This window comes from Neopelma chrysocephalum, unplaced genomic scaffold (assembly GCF_003984885.1).
Source record: "Neopelma chrysocephalum unplaced genomic scaffold, ASM398488v2 Primary Assembly neopelma1_22b, whole genome shotgun sequence".
NCBI lineage: Eukaryota > Metazoa > Chordata > Aves > Passeriformes > Pipridae > Neopelma > Neopelma chrysocephalum.
This window is the reverse complement of record NW_020897690.1, coordinates 15856564-15878684: the sequence shown is the minus strand read 5'-3', so window position 1 is coordinate 15878684 and position 22121 is coordinate 15856564. Positions and strand designations below refer to the sequence as shown.

Genomic DNA, 22121 nt, shown 5'->3' with positions numbered 1-22121 from the left:
CTGCCTGTCTGCCATGCCACAGCCATACACCTCATACACCTCACCCTGCTGGGCTACGGCTCCTGAGGAGGCGTTGGGACAAGCACACAGCCATGACAGTGACACCTCACCACCTCCGGGGCAGTGCCCCGACTGAGGCACTGTGAGCCTGCCCAGGCTCTCCTGCTGCCCTGGGGGGCAGCCATTTTGCAGCAGTGACAGACCATGCACTGGTATTAATTGACCCCTCTGGGAGTTCCTGTAAAATGATGTCAGAGCACTGATGGGTCTCAGTGGGCCTGAGCAGCTTCGTCTGGGGACTTCACCCACCGCTGTGCCCACAGGCCAGGGCTCCTTTGTGGGCACCCAGGCAGCCCCAGCAGGGCTGTGCCCGACTGTGCCAAGCAGAGCTGCCGTCAGGCCCTGGGTGACTGCACCCTGTGGGGCAGCAGGTGAGCCCCGGCCAGCCTGTGCTGAGGTGCCGTGGCACTGGAGAGCAGGGGGAGGGAAACTCCATCCCAAGCAGCACAGATCTCCCAGGTATGTGCCCAAAGGTATGTGCTTTGTATTGTTGGGGTTTTTTTTAAAGTATGGGCTTCTGGAAATCTTGCTTGAAAGCTTCTGTTAAGTTAGTCTTTGAAAAATTACCCTATAACAGATTCTTCCTTAAGGCTTTCTCTGAGTTAAATTTGTTTCAATTCTGGTTTTTCTGTCACTAAGTAAATGAGCTTGTGGCTTTAATTTAATAATTATGTTTTCTTATAGCTGATGATGTCTAATATTATAGGGGGTGGTTGAGTTTTTCTCTTCAGCTGTGAACCCCCATGTTTTCCCTGGAGCCTCCCACAGCAGTCCTAACAAGGAAATGTAGGGCAGCGCCGCCATTTTCCAAAGAGGCAGCAGTCACCGGCCCCCGTTCTGTGAATAATTGCACGTACGCTTAACTTCATCACATTAGAAGTCTCTGTTAATTGAAATAATGTTGCTTATCCCAGTAAATAGGTACATAAGCAGGCCTACCAAATCGCTAGATAATCCCCTTTCCAGATATTTTGACTTTGCTGGTGAGGAACTGGTGAGGGAGAAGGATGGCCTCAATGAGGCTGCAGGGTTGCCTGAGGGAAGGGAGCTTTCCCAAGTGCTGGGGAAGCTTGAGATTGGGATTCATTGCCACTTTCCTCCATGACATTATCAGCACCACCAGGCTGACAAGCCTTCCGGTGCCATACGGTTGCTCCAGGAAAACCAGTCAAAGCGGAAAATGCATCAGTGCCCCACATTTGACATAGCCTTCATCCCTGAACCGTAACTACTTGTCTGTAAATTCCTGACTCAAGGAAGAGGCAGTAAGGAATGATCGAGGTTTGGGGAAGGATGTGAGCACACTGATGGTGTGGGAAAGATTGCAACCTAAGTGGTGAACCTTGACAACTTTGAGAAAGAGGGAGATGTGGTTGGAAAATACAACAACTGGGGGAAGAAGTGGAGATGAGGATAAAATGGCTGATGACAACAGGGGAGTGGTAAAGGGAAGAGCTGTAGAGGTGAACGTGACTTAAGGGGCAGAGCACAAATATTTCTTTGTTAAAGAAAAGAAGCAAGTGGCTGTGTGTGTAAACAGGTAGGGAAGGGTGGGTTTATGGGGGTACTATGTAAAAGTTGTTACTAAGAGCAAAGGCAAAATTCCCATGGTTGTATGAATAGATGGTCTTGGGTTTACAGGAAACCAAGAAAATCTATGGACAAACTTTGTTACTAATGAATTCATTGTTAACCATTGATTGCAGATTTGGGCAAATACTGACCACCTAAAATCACACACACATTATCTAGAGACAGCTCCACTGAAAAATTCAAGAGTGTGTATCATCCCCCCCACTCCCCAAACCAAAACATAAAAACCCCCAAAACAGCAACCCCAGCCTCACTAAGCTGTCTGACATGCCATGAAGCTAGACATGGGAATTGGTTTGGAGTTTTGTTTTGTTTTCTGCTTTGGACATTAGCCTCAAGAGGTGGAGGAAAAAAAATCATACATCTAAGAACTAAAACTGGAAGAGAGTGCTTCTGTCCCAGCAACCTCCATACTGTTTGGTGTGAACATCTGTAATAACTTACATGCTTACTGTTCTGAACTCTGCCAGCTGGAGTGAGCACTGGGTTATATGACTACCACCTTGCTATTTTTAAGCATTCTTTTTCATTAAAGGGACTGAGTAGTCTTTTCTTTCAGGTGTGTATGGTAGTTAGGAGCTGGAAAAATAATTGTTCTGATAAACTGTATGAGTAATACTTGGATGTAAGGTAGACTTAACAATGATGTGGCCTAAAGCCTTACCTCTTCTTCTTCCAGAGACATGACTTTAAAATGATGGCAAAAAAGCCTCCTCGAGTGAGACCTGTCCATTTTGCATTCTTACATCCAGTTAAATATTCTGATTTATTTGTGTTAGAATTTTATTTAATTGTGGTGTGGCCAACAAGCAGAAAGGCTGTTGCTGAATTCCATGGGCTTGGAACAGGCCCATTTGCTGACAGATAGATCAGGTACTTGAACCATGTCTGCACTGAAATCAGAGCCAAAGGAATAATATCATGCTATCATTTCAACTGATAGAGAAGACTGCGCAGCTAGTTTCTCACTAAAGGCACAGAATTCATGCGATGGAATCCCCAGAGCAGTCAGTTTGCTGCATGCAAGTAAGTGAAAAAGAACCAAACAAGTGGATTGGTGCTAGAGAGTAGATAACTGCTTAGGATAGTTCTTCAATGGGAAACTTAGTTATTTTTTAAGGAAATCCATCTTTGTAGCCAAGAAAGGAAAACATTACAAAAAACAAAACAAAACAAAAAAGCAGGGCTTCCAATAAAGCTGTTCTGATAAGCACCTTGTCTTAACATGGGATGCAGGAAGGGATCACATGGAATTGAGGTGGTTTGCATCCCTCCATACCAAAGTGCCAAAGAAAGCCCACAGCTCAGCAGTTCCCTTCACATCAGAGGAATGCTGGGTTGGACTGAAGCCAGCATAGTAGCTCTGTTATGCTGTCTGTCTGATGAAAGAGGAGCCATGGCCAGAGATGTGCTGTATAAAGAAGATTCTTCCCACTGCCAGAACCAGCAGAGCCCAGAGTAAGCTGTGTGGACTCTGCACAGCAGTTAGGATGTGCTATGAATGATCACAGCTCCAGCTCTGCCTTGATTCAGCCAAGCTCGAGTACCCAATGACATTGTAACCAAGTCAGCAAAGCATCAATCGACGTGGGCTGTACGGATCTGCCCTGGAATCCCAGGGGCAGCCAGAGCAAGCCTGCGCTGAAGTCTCTGCTGCTGTTGCGGCACCACTGGGCTTAAGCTGCCTTGGTTAGGTCAGTCCATGCTTAGACGGCTGTATCTCCCCCTGCAAATGCAAACATACCCTGTGAGTTATTAGAGGGGCTCCCGTTGCACCAGCAATTCTGGTTTAATGTCAGTTGTTCCTCTCAGCCATACTCTAGCATGATCCCACCAAACGCCAGTCCACACTGCAAAATCTCAGGTGTACTGGAAACATTGCTGTAGTAAAATGAAGTGTACTCTTCATGTTTTCTTTTATTATCTCAATTTCAGTGTGAAAGAAATCTAAGATTTCTGTTTTATCTCTGACATTTGGCTTTCTTCTTTGTTATTGTGTTTGGGTTTGGCAAATTATAGGAAAAGAGGCTCTTGACAATGAACTTGTCCTTCCTAGCTCTAAATACAAGTTTCCTCAGACTGCCTGTCTTTTTAAGATCAACTTGACATAAGTTTAATGCTCATACTGAACAGTGCAGTGTTTTCTTTCTGTTGAACAGGAGAGAATTAATGAGCAAAAGCATAGCTCAAAGGCTCACTGGAATTTTTATCAGAACCCTATCTAAATTTTAATAGCAGAAATCATTAAAAATCCTGCTACTTTTTGAGATTTTCTCTACTTCCTTTTTTCAAACAGGCTGATATATTTCTAGAAAAATCCTTCCCACATACACTTCCTATTCCAAACTGAAAAGAATGTGGCACAGATTTCTTCTTGGTAAGTGTGTACACAGGCAAGTTACTTGGCTTCCCTTTTCAGGGAAATCTCTGCCTTTGTTTAAAAGCACATATTCTCTGAGCAGATTGTAACTTACATTTTCAGGGGATCATCTGTGCTTTATCTTGTAATTCCAGGAGGGGATGAGGTACACTTATATGTTTGTGTTAAACTTTCAAAATTTAACATACAAGAGGGTCAGACTGTTCTTTCACTGAAAATTTGAGATTTTTCAACTTACAGAAACTGATTAAACTGCATTTTATCCTAAGGATCTGAGACCCCTGGTGGCCTAGTGGTTAGCATGCAGGACTCTCACTGCTGCAACCCGGGTTCGATTCCTCGGTCTCCCGGGCAGATGGAACCCGTTAGCCCTGTGAGGCCATCCATCTATGAGAAGGTCACTCTAAACAAACCTACGTCCTGAGGACCTCACTGCCATTGTCCAAGCGTGCTTGGCCCCGGCAGATGAACCTTAGGATTAAAGGGTGGGCTCAGTTCAGCGCAGGCTGTGTCTCACCTAAAAAAATCCATTGCGCAGGCTGGAAAGGTAAAAGACCTTTCCCCAGATCTTCGTTCGCGAAGACTGGCCATTATATTTATATATCCTAAGGATCTGTAACCGGGTTTGATTTTCTTTGATCATGCAGATAAATATTAATGATAAGCAGAAGCAGAACCAAACAAAGAAATAGATTGGTATCTTGTCACTCGAGTTCTTGATCTGAAACTAGCAGATTCAAACCTTGTGGTCAAGCCTTTGCCCTTGGTTAGACTCATATTTCATCCATAGTTTCTGTATTTATGACAGAAGGGTAATAAGAACCTCTGCCTCTTGATACCACCTCAAAGCAGCTATTTGAAATAGTTACTCTCACAGCACATACTTGGGAGGGGAGGGGACAAAGAATAGAATCTCATCAATTGAGAATTTGATTTATTTTATTTTAAGAAGGTTTTGCTATTGTTATACAAATATATGCATTATATTTATAAATGTATATATAGAAAAATGCAATTTCACACTTTAGACAGCGCATTTATTGGCTTTAATGCACTGAAAAATTGCAATTTAATTCAAAGGCATTTTCTGTTTATTAAATGAAATAATATCTCCCTCTTCCATGTGTTTTAGCATCCACTCTTTGCATCACAGAGACAGTTTTCAATATTGTGATTTTTCTATTACTAGCTGTCTCACTGAACAAAACTGGAGTATGTGAGAACTCTTACTGTAAACCAGAGATTTCTGAGCAATATCATATTCAAGAATTAGGCATGCCTATAGAGTGTCTTTTAGTGGTCTGATGATCATTACTGTTGCAGTGGAGGAAATGTCTATATTCCTTACTCAAAACATTCCTACAAAGTCAAGCATGACTATCAACGGTACATTTATTCATGCAAAAGAAGCCTACAAAATGTAGGTGTTCCCCTTACATCAGCTTATATCCTGTTGACAACTCAAATGACACTAGGCCCATTTATTAGTTTCTAGTGGTTTAACTGACAACTTTTGGTCTCATAAAATATACTATAAATACTATCTGTAGCACAGCCTTGCTGTTCAGTGGTACACCAAGTGTTCAGATGGTTGAGAATACTGTTTCCCAATGGGAAATGTGGCATTTGGCAATCGTTTATTCCGGTTTCCTTTGAGGATATGAAGGAAAGGTTTTACCAAAGTAATCCCTGCGTAAAAAGCAAGCAACAAAATGATTAATACCAAAGCGCTGGACTATAGAATGAATGCTAAAGTGCAAAATTTATTACACCTTAAAAGTAGATAGGGTGATTGCATACTTTTACCTCTACAGGGAAATACATGTTTGTGCTTTCCACACATGAGCTTGGTGGGAAAATTGCATGCGATTAATTTCATGAGTTTGGAAGTAAGCCCTGGTGTTGAGAATGACTTCACAGCCCCAACTCTGAACTCACTTGGCAATGTGGATGTAGGAACCTCTTGCTCCCAGTGAAGTCAGTCCTGCCAGTGGTTACAACACAAAGAGGGTTTGGCTCAGAAAGGACAAGTTGTGATATAATGAAGTCCCCCCATGGGGCAAAAAAATCCTGGATTTGTTTTCATCTGGAACAGGACAGTTTGTAGAGAGGAAGGAAAAACAGCCCAAGCACTTATGCCTTTTGGTTCCTCTAGAGCTATCTCATCAGGAAAAGCAGGGAAATGAAGAAAGACTGTGAAGTGCAAGTTCAGCCAATGCAAGATTAACACATCTGCTGAACTTTAATCTCATTTTTCCAGTACCTAAGTATACCATGTTCCTCAACTGCAGAGAGTTTATAGTTGATCTTCCTTTCTTCTTGGTCTCCTTCTTAAGAACATGAGGGTTATGGGGCTGTGCTCTTACACCACCTTAGGCAGCAGGCAAATTGGTTGGTGACTTTTGGCTAAAGCTGACATGATGTAAGAATCAAAAGCATGTTAACTTCCTACCAGCCATTCTAGAGAACTCATGTCTGTACATAGAAAAGAGTCTGAACTGAGAGAAAGCAGAGAGAGGTTGGGTCCTGCCCAAACTAATGTCAGAGTGCAGGTCACCAGGCAGCACGTGCTCATCGCCAGGCTGCCAACATGTGTCACACAGAGCACTCGACTAAGTGGTCAAGGGATGTGGGAAGAGAGCAGGAGGAGGGGAGAGTGACAGAGAGGCACACAGGAAGGTCAAGGTGGCTTAGGAGGGGCTGGGTTTTGTAGGCATGGGACATGTGAAGAATGGGGTACTTCATTCAAGAGGAAAAGATGTTTCATACTCAAAGAACTTTTTTTTTTTTAATCTATACTACATATTCTGTTTCTTCACAGTTTCTTTTTTACATGACCTTTTCTCTGCCCACACTCGTTAACCAAGCCTGTGACAGCATGGAGTTACTAGTTTGGGTGGGCTATACATTTACCTCTGAAAGATTCTAGCTATCACTTAGAAAAATGAATTAAAACTCTCATGTGAAGATGCAGAAGCAATAAACTGAAACAGTTAAATGCTGATGTCAGAATAAGACATGAGACCACAACCCCCTTTTTTCAGTCTCAGAGTAATAGCCTCCCTGCTGAAGCAAACAGAAAATGTGTTGCCTATGCAGATAAGAGAACCTTAAACCACCTTTGAAACTGTGATTCAGCACACTGAAGTTACTACTGTTTTACAAGAAGGTGCTGACTCATTTACTAACTGCATGAGAAACAATATAGAAGTGTCACTCTTTTTCTCCAGAAAAATTTAGACATTACTATCAGTAGCAATCACAGAATCACAGAATGGGCCATTTTGGAATGGACCACATCATTTAGTCCAACCTCCCTGCTCAAGCAGGGTCATCCTAGAGCACATGGCATAGGATTGCCATTAATCACAATCACAAGTAAAGAATGGCCAGAAATGGCTTTTGGGATGGCAAATCATAGAATTGTAGAATCAGCAGGGTTGGAAAGGACCTCTGAGATCATCAAGTCCAACCCTTGATCCAACACTGCCGTGGTTCCTAGACCATGGCACTAAGTGCCACATCCAGTCTCACCTTAAACACCTCCAGGGACAGAGAATCCACCACTTCCCTGCACAGCCCATTCCAATGCCTGATTACCCTCTCTCAGCTTAAGACCGTGCCCTCTTGTCTTGCTGATAGCTGCCTGGGAGAACCAGCTGGAGAGACCAACCCCCACCTGGCTACAACCTCCTTTCAGGGAGTTGTAGAGAGTGATGAGGTCTCCCCTGAGCCTCCTCTTCTCCAGGCTAAACAACCCCAGCTCCCTCAGCCTCTCCTCATAGGACTTGTGCTCGAGTCCCTTCACCAGCCTTGTTGCTCTTCTCTGGACCTGCTCCAGCACCTCAATGTCCTTCCTGAACTGAGGGGCCCAGAACTGGACACAGTACTCGAGGTGTGGCCTCACCAGTGCTGAGTACAGCGGAAGAATCACTTCCCTGGTCCTGCTGGCCACACTGTTCCTGATACATGCTAGGATGCCATTGGCCTTCTTGGCCACCTGGGCACGCTGCTGGCTCATGTTCAGCTTCCTGTCAATCCAAACTCCCAGGTCCCTTTCTGACTGGCTGCTCTCCATCCACTCTGTTCCCAGTCTGTAGCGCTGCATGGGGTTGTTGTGGCAAAAAGTGGAGGACTCGGCACTTGGCCTTATTGAACCTCATCCCATTGGAATCAGCCCAACTCTCCAGCCTGTCCAGGTCCCTCTGCAGAGTCCTCCTGACTTCCAGCTGATCAACAACCCCCCAACTTGGTGTCATCTGCAAATTTGCTAATGATTCTATGCTCAACAAAGCTGACTGGCCTGTGTTGGTAATTACAAACAGATCCAATCATAGGTAACAAGAGAGGCACTTGTTCACTCTGGTTCTAGAAGCTTGTTCTCTTGTAGTCCGATGAGGAAGAAAAGGGATTGATCAAACTTTGAATGTTGTCCCAAGGAACCATTAGAAACAGAGAAGGCAGTCAGAAATAGGTTCAAAGGTATTCTTTCTGCTGTTTCATGATTTTTAAGATAAACTGACAGGTTAGGTCAATGGCCAGTTTGTTTTTCTTTTCCCCTTCTTCATAGCAGCAAAGAGATTAAGTCTGTCCCTGCAGAGATCTACTGAATTCAGGAAATGTCTATAAAAATGTATTTCATAAGATTTTTACTGTGAGGCTTTTTTCATCAAAAATAACATGCTAACTGAGAGTTAAATTTGTTCAGATTTCCTAACAGTGAATGCACTAGAAATCTGGGAAATGCCAGTTAAGCATTCATTAGTACCTGGACAGTCAGTCCCAGTTGATGCAGCATGCAGCATTGCACTCTGATTCTATCCAGGAGAAGGATACTGCCCATTCAGCACATGACCACCCATACTGCAAACCTCCAGTTACTTCCACACACATCCAAATTGACTCCGGCTTCAGTAATGTGAGATATCATACGAAAAAATGGGCTTGCACTGTGTGAATGCAGAGGGTGCCTGGAAGTTTTGAGCTGTTTGAATATGAAGGCAGTGCTGTGCAATCCTCCCCTACCTGTACCTTGCTTCCTGATTTCACACCTCCTCACAAGTTAAATACCTATTCAGTAATTTTGAAGCCTACCTGTGGTTTCCTTGTCTTTTAATAGAAAATTTATTAGAATGGATGCCAGAGCAGTACTGTAGAGAGATGCTTGGCTACACATTTCTGGGTTTGTATAGTTGGTAAGGGCATTTTCTAAAACTGGCATTGTGTCCATGTGAGACAACTGCAATTCAGTTTGTGTACAAGGGTGTGGCCCTAACTAACTCCAAAAATGTTTTAGAAAGAGATGAGCTTGCTTTTATAGGTAACTTTTTGGATGAAACTCTTCAAGAATTTGAAAGCAAAGACACATGGTAGAATTGTCTCATGCTCCTTCCCCAAGACTTAAATAATATTTATATCAAAACTGCTTTTCTTTCTTATAAGTTAAACCAAGGCAGGGCATGTATGGAAACCATGAGCAATGATCAATCAGCAAACATTGCTCTTGTTCTTCCTCTAGATCACACCCAGGGAAACTGTCTCCTCAGCAGACCTGGGCAGTGGACACAAAGTGCTTGCTCTGCATCTCTCAGAGTAGGGCCTAAACTTGCATTTTCTGTATTCTAGCTGAGCAATTTATTTAATATGTGTAAAATGATCCTACTACTGCCATTTGTTCTTTTGTATAGGACTCGCTATGCTAAAAGCTGCTGACTAGAAGTAATATGAATCCCATGATGGCTTGGCGGGAGTGAAGTGCGTAGCTGCCCAGAGGAATCAGGGCTCTAGCAGTTGTAAGGTGTGCCTGGAGATCAGGGGTTTGCCTGGATGAAACAAAAGCATCTGTAGGGTTAGTTAGGTGTTGAGTGTAATGGATGCCAGTAGCATATATATGCTGGATTTGTGTGCCCCAGTGTCTCCCGTGAATCCAGCCCAAAGCTTTCCTGCATTGCCCTGGCAAAGTGCCTCAAGTCAAACTAATTGAGGGATGAGAAGCTAGGCTACTTTTAATGCTTTTTGCTTAAAGTTCCCTGAAGTATTAATTATTATATAGCAATAATAACTCATTGGTCTATTTACAGGACTTTTCATCATTAGACCCCAACATTAGTTTTCGGGAAACTAAGGAAAAAAGGACATATTTGCCCAAATTCTCACATCTAGTGAGGCTTAACACTAAAGGCAGCTCTGCTTTGTGTATTGACTTTTCTCTCCAATGCCCCCGAAGTCTGACTTTGGAATTCAACACTTAAAATTTGCCTGTATTGCACATTCCTGAAGACTTGTATTAGCTAAAATGAGAAAAACCATGAAGTATTGCAGCAAAAAAGTCTTCATTGAAACTGGAAGGAACTTGGACAGCAAATTCATTGGAACAGGATTTTAATGCCAAATAAAAAATGCCTACTTTCCTGTGAGTATGTATATGATATATAATTGTAGTTGTATAATTGTATGACATTGCAGAGCTATGTCATACTTTATTTAATACACTTTAGGAAATACATAAGCAGAGGACAGTTTTCACTGGAAGTGTTTCACACTCAGGTATTTGGCAATACAGACATAGAGGTGCACACAATCTCCTATGCATTTGGTTTTCATGTGGTCTAACAGGAAACAAGACAATGGGGAATCATAGCCCTCCTCCACACTCTCAGGAGAGACATAGAAATATTAATCTAGTATTAAATCTATAGCATAGTGATTTTATTTTTCTTTTTGTGGAGGGGAGATTGTTTTGGAGGTACACCAATGTCCTCTTTCCATAATTTATTTTGAGAAAACTTATTAAGCACTGATTTTCAAATCTGACCTGTAGTTAATTCCTCAGGTGTATGGCTATAATGAAGCTTATTCCATCATGCCCTTGGTCTTCTCTTTCTATGGCAAATCTACTTTTTTATTTCATTCTTTGCCCATCATGTAGCCTTTCAGTATTGTCTCATTAAATAAGTGAGTCTGTTGTGGTTCTTGCAATGTTTCTAATTCTGCTAGCTGCCAGGAACTGCTCTGAACATCAGTTAAAGCCCGATTCTTTAATTTCATTTTTTTTTTCTGTGCCTGTTCTTTGAAAACAGTTAGTTTCAGCTGTGTGGCTTTTGCACATTTTTTTTTAATATCTAAAGACCTAAAGATACAGTGTATTTTCTCCTCTGGTGATCTGCTACCTGGCCCTTTCATTCTCTCATTCTTTGAAAAGCTTCTGCCTCTGCTCCCTGCTGAAGATGCTTCTTCCCCACACCCCTGATGTAGTTTCCCACTATGCCTTGTAGCATTCAATCCAGAGCAGGAGGCACTAAAACTGCTGTAAAGGCAGGAAAAGCTGCTGCCAGCTCGTCAGCTGTGGAGGATCCCCGTGAAGAAGGAGATTCTCTGGGGTGGAAACTGGAAGATGGAGCTCTCGTGGTTCCACTTGTGCCTCACATTCAGTATTAAAGGATGCAGCTAGATGGAGAATCCAACTAAATTTTATCTTGCTGGAGGAATATCTATTTGAAGAATAATGTGGTGGTAATTCAGAATGTAACTTTGGCTGATGTCTCATTGTTGAGTTTTGCTTTCACTGTTTCACATGGTCTCTGTGTGACACTTACACAGGCAAAAATTAGGTGTTGCTTGCAAAGAATTTCCAGAGCAAGAGTAATAGGGGGGTTTGTTTCCTGGAGATTAGTTTATAGTTGGTGTGACTCAACCCTGATAAGATCTGCTTATAAGAGGGTAACTGATCATGATTTCTGATTGGTTTTTTTCTTCTTTTTTTCCTTTTTAATTTCTTTAAAGGTCTATTTTTGACCCAAAGTGCTATTTTATGGCTTGAATTTGTTCCTAGAGAAGCCTGAATGCTACTGCAAGTCAACATCTGAAGGGCTGGATTTTAAAGGATGTCCTCATAACCTGCGTATTAGCTCGTCTTTCACACGGCTCACTGAGATGACAGTATGCTCATTCTCACATTGTATCTGTGCTTCAGAGAAAGCCTGTGCCTTAATGCCTCTGCTCTGCAGGTCACTGGATAGGCTTTTGCTTTCCACCTCAAGAAAAAGAGTTGCATTCAGAGGCAAGGGTGTAGTCTCAAGCTATGTGAGACTGGGTACTGTCATAATCCAAGTTTAAGGCTCCTTATTCCTCAGTGTTGCTTCACATAAGTCTGTATGTATCAAGTAGGGGGCTTAAAGGTCCATGGGTAATGCAGAAAGGAGGACTCTTCGACTGGGAAAAGACTCAGAGGTTAGTGCAGAGCTCTGTTTGTTTCAATGGGAGCACTTTTGAGCTGAGAAAGCTGTCACTGCTGAAATTTACCAATATTGCTGCAGTAGTTAAGGGTGAGAAACTAACCCCAGCGCTACCATGTATATGTGTTAAGGGTGCTGCAAACAACCACCACAGTCCTTTTTCTGGCAATGTATGTGGTGTATGAGGAAGGCAGTTTAGGAGTGGTCTCTGTCAACCAAGGCTGTTTCTAGTGCAACCAGAAGATTCACAAAATTATCACAAGAATTTTGGGGAAAGTAGTTAAAAAAATAACAAAAAAGTGGATTTCTGTTGCTGAAAGAAAATATTTATGTGCAAATTGTTCATTTCTGGTAAATATTTGGAGCATGGAGTAGATGAGAGAAAATGGCTGGAAAGGAAAAAATACAACACATGAAAAATTTCAGATTTTGAAATCTGTTATTAGAAAGCTTTTACTTTATGGATTGGTTTGGTTTTGTGCTTTTTTACGTTTTTTTAATGGGTTGATTAGTTTGGATTTTTTTGTTAGTTCCTGAGGACGAAAACAGTTTTCCCAGTAAAATCTGTAGTGGAGTGACACTGTGAGAATTGGCATTAGTTATATGATACCTATAGTAAGTGATGTTTAAGATAAGCACTTTAAAGAAACTTCAAATTTAGAGTAATATGTAGTTTTTATTATAGGCACCTTTTCCTAATGAGATACTAAAGCATTGTGCTCATAGTAAAAGGACCATTCAGAGATACGTAATGGCTCCAGTGTAGGAGTCACCCAGTAGAAGAGAGTATACTCCGAAGTATTTACATTGAAACTGTTGATATTTAGGAAGAGCAACTTTTTCTAAGGTAAGTCTGAATGTGCTCCCTTCCAAGTAGGGTCCCACCTTCCGCCCACACAGATTATATGAGAAGTGTTTCAGCACCTTGCTATATATAGTCAAGACTTCATACTCTCCTGCCAAGGTCAGTGGGAGGTGCTGAAACCGAGATGGGGGAGGAAACGAGCAGTGTGGGAGCGAGCTAGTGCATCCTGAACCTAGGAGGGACTGGGAAGACATGGGTCAGCTTTGGCCGTCACATCCAGCAAACCTCTCAGTGGGAGTGCAAGGGAAAGAGCTGGTGCAAAAATAAGTGTTGCTAATACTTGTGTGGAGGTGGAGTGGGGCATTTGCTTTAAACGAGAAGCTTGAGCTGCCTGAATGAAGCTGCAGGGGAAAGGTGGGACTGAAAGACGCTAGTTAGAGGAAATTGTGAATGTGCTTGCAGCTCCCCTTTGTGAGCTGGCAGAGTTGTGCTGGGACAATCTCCATATGGGTTGGGCAGAAATGACGTAGGAAGAGTCACGTATTCCAGTAGTCGTATGTGATAGGAAAGTTCCCATGGTTGAAAGCTTTGTCATGGCTGGATTAATCTGTGACTTGTAGTGGGCATTACAGTTATAATCTATATAGTTGACCAGATAATATTCCTCAATTCTCAGAACTTTCCTCCCTTCAAATTGAAATCTGGTAATAAAGAAAGACACAAATTTCAAGTGAATTTTTTTAACAGTTTGGTGTTTTGGTTTGGTTGGTTGGGGTTTTGTTGTTGGTTTGGGTTTTTTAATTGAAAGTTTCTACCTTTCTTACTTGCACTGAGATCTATCTTGAAGGGCTGAGTGCTTCATAAACAGGGCCAAAGGAGAGCCTGCTCTGAGCCTCTCTCAGCATTGGAAACTCAGGGACAAATGATCTGCTTTGGGGTAAATTGAGTGGTGTGTCAATATTTTTTTGAATGGGACCTTCAATTTATTCTCTCTGTAGATGATATGTTAAGTCTGATGTCTAACCACAACCACTGAACAAAGAATAGAGCAGCTTCTAGGTAACTTGGCATGTGCTTTTCAGAAAGAAATTCTTTTTCTCAGGCAGTTGAGATTCCTTCTGTGAGGAAGGAACATTAATCATCTAATTTTACAATGGGAAAATGCTTTTGGTCACAGAAGAAAAGCTAAATGAGGAATTGGACACAAGTTTTCTCAGGTGAAAAACCTTTCTTTGCTGGTTTGTCTTAGAACTCAAGGAATATTTGTGAGTTATGAACCAGGCTCCACTGGGTTGGGCAGTACCCACTCTCAACTCCGTGAATCAAGCAGCTTTAGGATGTCAAGTAAGCAAAATTTATATATCATTCATATTGCAGAAGAATACAAATGACTGGCATATTCATTGGGTAATTTTTTCTTTCAAACCCAATGCATGAAAAAGGAGTTGATGTATTGGACAAAACACTATGTTTCAGAGTTAGAGAAGAAAAAAGGAAAAGTGAGGGAGAAAAGAGGAACTATTTTATTAGGCTGCAACTTGCATTCTTTATTTGGCATCTATTTCATTATCTCCTATTTCCTGATGATAACATAATGTCCTTTCTTTTCCTGTTACCCAAGCACTTTACAGAACATGTGTTGCATGCCTGTTGGCAATCATGGACAATTTGAAATTCACAGCTTCTTTTTACATGGCTTGACATCAGTTCTTCTTCAATATACTCCCTCCTTCGCCAGTGGAATACATCTCCCACCTCCCATCGCTGTGTTACACACTTAGGAGCAATAGCTGTTACTTGCAACAGGTTTTAAGGCACTTAAACTGAGCTACTGTTTTTTGGAAGCCAGTGGGTGCTCCTGGTGGTCCTGGGGGCATGGGACAGCCAATGCCTTTCCAGTGTTGCAAGGAAACAACTCTGTTTCAATTTCTTCCCACGGTGGGTTTGAAACAGCAAATTCAGACAAGCTGTAAAGTCTTCTGTAATCACGGTGGGTGTCCCTCAGTGTTTTGTGAGCAGTCTAAAAAGATTCTTTCTGTGAGACCAAGATATATGTTCCCTAGCTCATGTCGGGCATATTTTCATATGGAAATATAAAGCCAAACTGACATCTGCGATTAAACTTGCTGAGAGAGGTTCCTCTTCACCCTGAAGACCCAAGTACCATCCAAGCATGGTTCCTCTTCTGCCGGATGGCATGCAGCTCCCTCCATTTGGCAGTCACAGATCTTGGAAACGTCACCATCTCTGAACTGCTCTGACTCTCCTCTCCCACCTGGTGCGTGGTTGTGCTGTCTATCCTGGGCCCTCAGCAAGAGACAGAGAGATATTTTCACAAGACAATACACCCACTCTCCTTTTCCACAGCCGTCTGCTTCTTTGCTGGGAAAGCATGCCCTGCTTAGTGTGTCTGTCACTGCTGGCTTGGCTTGACATGGCCTCACCCTCAAACTTAGCCTTTTTGTTTCAAATGTGTGGATTGTAGCTGTATGGATCCACATCACAGAGGCTTCTTTACAACACTTTCTCACAGGCAGTGACCTGACTGAATCATCACTTCTGAGGTCAATGGCAGGACCTCCAAAACTATTACCTGAATCTATCCCTTCCCTATCTTTTTTTTCAGTCACAAAGCAGATGCTCAGTATCTCATCCTCTCACCTCTACTTCTCATCTTCTTTGAGGTAACAGGAAAGATACAGGTACTTTATCACTGGGTAACAATCAGTGACTTCTTTTCAATAGTCACTAGATTTGGGTCAATGTGGGTCCACAATAAATGTCAACATTTTCTGAGGAAAGTTCTCTGAGTTCAGTGATGCATTTTCTTGTCAGGTTTGACAGTTCACCAATGTAGTGGCCGGATACCAGGTACCCACTAAAACCGCTCTCTTACTCTCCCTCTGTCCCTCCCTGGACAGAGAAGAGAAAAAAAAAAACAGCTAAGGATTCATGAGTTGAGATAACAGCTGGGAGAGGTCACTTACTGATTACCTTCATGGGTAAAAGAGACTCAAAGTGGGGATAGTACTTAAATTTATTACTAACAGGAGTGAGAAATAAAACAATCTTAAAAACACCTTCCCCCCACGCCTCCTTCCATGTTCTCTCTCCTCCCCCCCAGCGGTGCAGGGGGATGGGGAATGGGGGTTACGGTCAGTTGTTTTTTCTGCTGCTGCTCGAAGACAGGAGTCCTTCCCCTGCTCCCGTGGGGTCCCTCCCACAGGAGACAGTCCTTGATGGACCTCTCTGGCATGAGTCCATCCCTCGGGCAGCAGTTCTTCCCGAACTGCTGTCCCGTGGGTCACTCCTCCATGGGGTACAGTCCTTCATGAATGAGCTGTACCAATGTGAGTCCCCCACAAGGGCCACAAATCCTACTCAGGAAAAACCTGCTCCAGCGTGGGCTTCCCTCTCCATGGGCTGCAGGTCTCTGGCAGGACCCTGCTCCATCTTGGACCTCCCACAGGGTCACAGCCTCCTTCATGCATCCACCTGCTCCAGCATGGGCTTCTCCATGGGCTGCAGGTGGGTCTCTGCACCCTGATGGTTCTCCATGGGCTGCAGGGGCACAGCTGCTCCACCATGGTCTGCACCACAGCTCTGGTGCCTGGAGCACCTCCTCCCCCTCCTTCTGCACTGACCTTGGTGTTTACCTTGTTGTTCCCATGTTCTCACTCCACTCTTTCCTGGCTGGAATTCTTTCTGTGCCACAACCTTCTGTTCTTAAATATGTTATCACAGAGGCATCACTATTAGTCCTAATTGGTTTGGTCTTGGCCAGCAGTAGGAAGCCCATCCTGGAGCCAGCTGGTATTGGTTTCACGGGACAGGGGAAGCTTCTAGCAGCTTCTAACAGAAGCCACCCCTGTAGCTCCCCCCACTACCAAAGCCAGCCACAGAAATCCACTACACCAGTATAGGCTGTGAAGTGGTTAGAGTTTCTTTTTCAGTCCCACTCCTGACTTATGTCCAGGCATTTTTTCCCAACTTTTCATTATTTGTTCCACAGTGTATATACTGAGTTGGGATTGTTGAGCATGCATTCTTTGCTGGTATCCATTTGCCCTACTACCAGGGTTTCTTCTTTTGTCTAGACTGAACTAGTAGTTATTAGGGCTTGTTTTGCAACTTCTTGAACAGTAAAAATGAAATTGTTACCTAGACTTTCTGCAGAGTAATGCTTGTTTCTTCTATGACTTCATTTTAGAGAAGTCTTCCTGATGTCCCAACAATGCTGAGTAGGAATCTATGTGGACGCTAGAATCCTCAAGTATCTAAAAAAAGCATCCAGTCTGCTTTTTTACTTTGGTTTTCAGGTTAAAATAACAAACACAAAATCCTGAATTTCTCAGATGTCTGATTCTGCCAGTGGTCACGGTACTGGTCAAACACAGCTAGCAGATTTACCCACTTTTCAGGCATCAATCCTGGTAGCATTCACTACAAAACTACTGTGATGGTTATTTAACTATCTTCCAGTAGGCCCTGAGCTGCTGAAGACCACACTTTGTGAAAAAATGTTTAAAAGAATTAATATATGGATATCAGATATTACTATGCTGAGCAAGAAACTAATATACCCATAGCCAGAGAAAAATTATATATTATCTGTAATATATAGAGCAATGGTTCCTTAATTGCTAGTATGTGGAAGTTAAATATAACTTAATGTACAGTATCCTACTAAATCCCCCACTTTTAATCTATTGTCAGGGAGAAGCTGCAGTATACACTTGCTAGGGTAAGTCCATACTTTTATTTTTATTTTGTACATATTAAGACATACCTTGTCGCTTATGTTTCTAATTGAAGAAAGTGACTAGATCTGAGAAACACTTGTGTGAGACTGTGGAGAAGGACTTACGATCTTGACTGTTTTCAAACAGAATCCCAGAGGAAAAAAAATGTTATGTTCCACAGATGATCATATAATTATATCACATTACATGTCCATTAAAATAGCAAACCGCTCTTTAAACTGTCTTACATGACAACGCTTTTTTTCTAATTAAGCACCATCTCCCATATAAAAATTGTAAATAAACAGTTTTCCTGCCTTACAATTGTAACGTTTGTAGGATTCCTCTTGTAATCGTACTGCACATGACATTTGCAAGCTTTGAGGCATGGGGCTTTAGCACAGGGAGATTAATGTCAAGAGAGTATGGGTGATAGAAATGTCCCTTTAAGAGTACGTCCAGCTCTTGCAGCCAGGGCAGCTTTCACAGTGAATCCTCCGTTGGTTCCTAAAGCAGCAAGTGAGTGTGAGTTTGGGACAATCTGATCTAAGAATAGAGACCGAAGAACAAGAATTTTCTGTCCATTGGAGTTTTCTGTCTCATCTGGAACATCTAGTGCTTTAGTGGGTGGGAAATACTATGGCAATAAGGAGGCAGAGGAGAAGCTCTGTAGCTGCCTACGCTTTTCCCCATAAAAGTACACCAGCCGAGTGCAATGATAGGAACATGGGAGACCTGAATAGAAGAACCCCTCTTGTCCCTTCTGAACTGTGTAAGCATGGATCTTTGGCTAGGGCACCTATTGTAGTGAACAGTGAGCAGCTGCTGCTGCTATGCAATTGAGAACTAGAGTCTATTTAGAGAAATAATTGCTTTAGTTTCCAAGATGCTCCTGGAAATAGGATCTAAATTTCTCATTATAGTCTTACCTGGCAAAATACAGTATGTTCTAAACAATAATTAAAATTCTTAAATTAAAAATTCTCAAAGAAAGCAGGTCAGTCTTCCAGGTTTGCAATGGAGAAAAAAGTAGGAACAAACAATCCTCTTGTAAAAAGGAGAATATTATTTGTGTCCTGTTCTCTCATCAGAGTGAGAAATGGAACACCTGTGCTCATCCTCTCTGGAGTAGTGCTTGGGACTGTATTTTTCACCTGGAGTATTCTTCCTTCGAAAGAAAAAAGAAAAAATCAAAAACAAAGAGAAAGAATTTAGATACCCATCCCAGAGGTTATGATGTAGGGTGCTTTATTGTCTACATTTATTCCAGATAAACTAGTGTATTTTGGTAATTCTTTTTTAAATTGTCTCTTCTTAAATTGCTTTTAAGGGACAGTGATTTTCAAATGCACCTGAAATTATGTGTAGTTTTAAAAGTGTAGGAAGCTCTAGCATTTCCTGGTATCCTCCTGTTAAATGTCCATGTTCCTTTCTTATGCTGATGGTCTTCATGATACTTTTTCAGAATGGCAGAATTGAGAGTGCACACAGTGGAGGAACACAGGTAGGGCTTTGGGTAAGTACACAAAAAATCATTCATATGAATATCATCTTAGAGTCGCTTCGTAAGTACTATCTAAGACTGGGAATCAGGACATTGGTTAAGAGGTTGCTAATTCTGAGAATTCATCTCCTGCATTTTATTGTTAAGAATTTCTTCCCTTTTTTCGTACTTCACAACAAAGATTTTAATGCTTGCAATCTCCCTTTTAAGTGTGGCAGCAGGACTAATAATGTTCTCCAAGGTAGTTCAGCTGAAAAACAAACTTTCCTTTCATAGCATCCAAGTTCTGAACCAAACTTATATATGTTGTCATTTGTATATCAAATGAAAATTGAAGGCTTAACATTTTTGGGCTTCACCTCCTACCTTTTTTCTTCCTTTCTCCCTTCCTGTTTCTATTAGCCCAGATGGTTTAGAACTGAGAACTGCAGGATTAAACCATCAGCAACAAAAGTCTTATTTCCAGAATTTTTATTTTGTTTGCACATCTGTCCTTTTAAGTCTTTGTTTTTAAATGAAAATCCTACGGTGACTTCCTGACAGTCATCTCTTACTCTTAGCGTTCACTCAACTTTTTCCAGAAGTATGGATCCCTTATAGGTCTCATGATTCTCAGATGAAATGAAGCCATGTGAGTGATTTTTTAAAAAACACTGGTTTTGATGAGTGAGATTATGAATTTTCAGACTTTATCTCTTAATCCACTGGCTGATGCCATACAAAGATGTGAATATCTAGGAAGAGTGCCAGCTGGGCTTCTGCCTCCCCAAGTACAATCGTTCCCTTTGCTGTTTATCACACCAAGAACCACAGTACTGTCTTCCTCTCTGTGGTGAGCCTCCTGATGTGCTACCAGCTGAACTCTGGTGCTGGTAAGGGGCCTTTGGGGACTCCTGTACCATATAGGCTAACTGTGGAGAGAGCTTTAACATCTGCTGTTTGGACTCAAACATTGCTCTGAGATTCCTTCAAGTGCAAGCAGACTAATTCTGCAACCTTGTTTCAAATGAACCACATCTTCTAAGGCAAGAAAAATGCAGACAGCCTCTGAGTAGACTAGGTAAAGTAAATATATGCCTTACTAATGACACGAAAAAATAGCCTCCAACTACACCATATCTTGTTCCTGTGACACTGTCTTGGGGAAGGACAGTGACAATTCCTCTTTAGTACTACAGTATCAATGTTGAGTGTCAATGGAGCTGAAGAGTTATGCTCTCATGTGTTATATCACAAAGAATAATGAAAGTATTGGAAAAAGAAAGGGAATCATGGAGAATAATTAATAGCATATTCCTATAGACCATTTCTGTTATGAAATCTATTTTCATGTCCTACCTATTTTCCACCAATGCACACAGATAACAGAACAAGTCCAAGTCTAGATGGGAGTTTCCCACTGTACCCACGTCTCCTTCACGTGAAAGAGCTGAAAAGGAAAAATGTGCTGACAGCTCTATGTGTAGGTTGTCCCGAACAGCAAAAATTGAAGGGAAACTAGTCTTAAACTAGTGTCAGGCCAGCTCCCTGATCTCTGCTTACATTGAAAATCTGTTTGTTTACTAGGTGTTAAACCCGTTTTGATTTTTTTTTATTATTCCCCCCCACCAATTTTTCCTATCTCAGACTGTTGGAGCATATTGCAGGGGTGCCTTCAGGGATTGTGAGTTACAACAGCTAGCAGTGAGAGGCATGGGTGATCAGCATCTCATAGGTTTGGACTCTTCTACCAAGACTTTATTGACTGGAATCAGAGAGCAGGTGCAGGGCACTTTCACCTCGACCTGACTCAGAGTTCTGTCTGCTTTGAGTGATGCTGACAAGAGGCAGAAAGCTATAAATCCACCCTGTGCCTCGCAACCCCAGTAGCAAAGTTGCATCAGTTTACTTGTGAGCTAAGGAAGACTCGAGCAGTTAATGTATAAGTAAGATGATCTATAATTACCCTAAGAACCAGCTTGAGAGCATGTTTACTGATATAAAATCTAATAGCCGTATTACATAAGCACAGCAACAACAGTACATCTCTAAATGGTTGCAGACTGCCTCTTTTGACAGCTGTGGTAGAAAATGGATCACTGGATGGTCATGAAATGAATATTTTCCCTAATCAGAATGGAGAGCTTTATTACCCTTATAATTACTTGTTTAGCAGTCACTTATTAATTTTTTTTTTTAGTCCATGAGCAATAAAATTGGCCTGTTTATTAAATAACACTTTAATTAGGAATCATTTTTAACATGTGCCAAGCTCTTAATGTTTTCTTGTATGCAATTACTTAGATAAATGCTTGTGTTTCTGATAACTCCAATGACACCATCAGCCAAAGTAAGCCCTCCTTGGTATACAGTTCATATAACAGGCTCCAGATGCCTTATCTTCCCTCAAACAGCTAATTTTTAACATACTGCAATAGAATATTGCTTATTTTACTAAATAGCTTTTACAGACTCCTGATAGATACTGTGTATTTACAGCTCATTTGAATTCAAATGTACTATTTTTGCTCAGCTAAATTTCTCATTGACTGCACCAGAAAGCTTACACTAAAACAATTTTTTTGAAATTTCACATTTTCATTAAAACACACCTCAGAGGCAATGTTGAAAAATTGTTTTGCAAATGTCTGCATACTATTTGGCCATGCACAAAAATTGTTTAAAACATTATGAATGTTAATGTAATGTTGAGTAAATATTTTAACTGTTGATCTCAAAATGAGATCATGATCATTCTGAGGAAATGAAAAGGTCTTTCATCTCTTTCACAAAATCTGAACTTCTGGGGGGTCCTGTTTGTTTG

General features: G+C 41.8%; 1 protein-coding gene across 8 annotated transcripts in view; it reads left to right on the top strand.

Moving 5' to 3' along the window:
- Positions 1–22121, top strand: part of IKZF1 (IKAROS family zinc finger 1) — a 108505-nt gene continuing 86384 nt past the window's right edge. For 2 of the 8 annotated variants that reach the window (XM_027680676.1, XM_027680760.1), the window contains exon 1: positions 1–533. In XM_027680676.1, coding sequence (XP_027536477.1) covers positions 263–533 — 271 coding nt within the window. In that variant the 5' untranslated portion in view covers positions 1–262. Of the gene's footprint in view, positions 534–3949; positions 4031–22121 lie in introns of all 8 variants that reach the window. The other 6 variants (XM_027680686.1, XM_027680667.1, XM_027680713.1 and 3 more) reach the window with 5 other exon arrangements.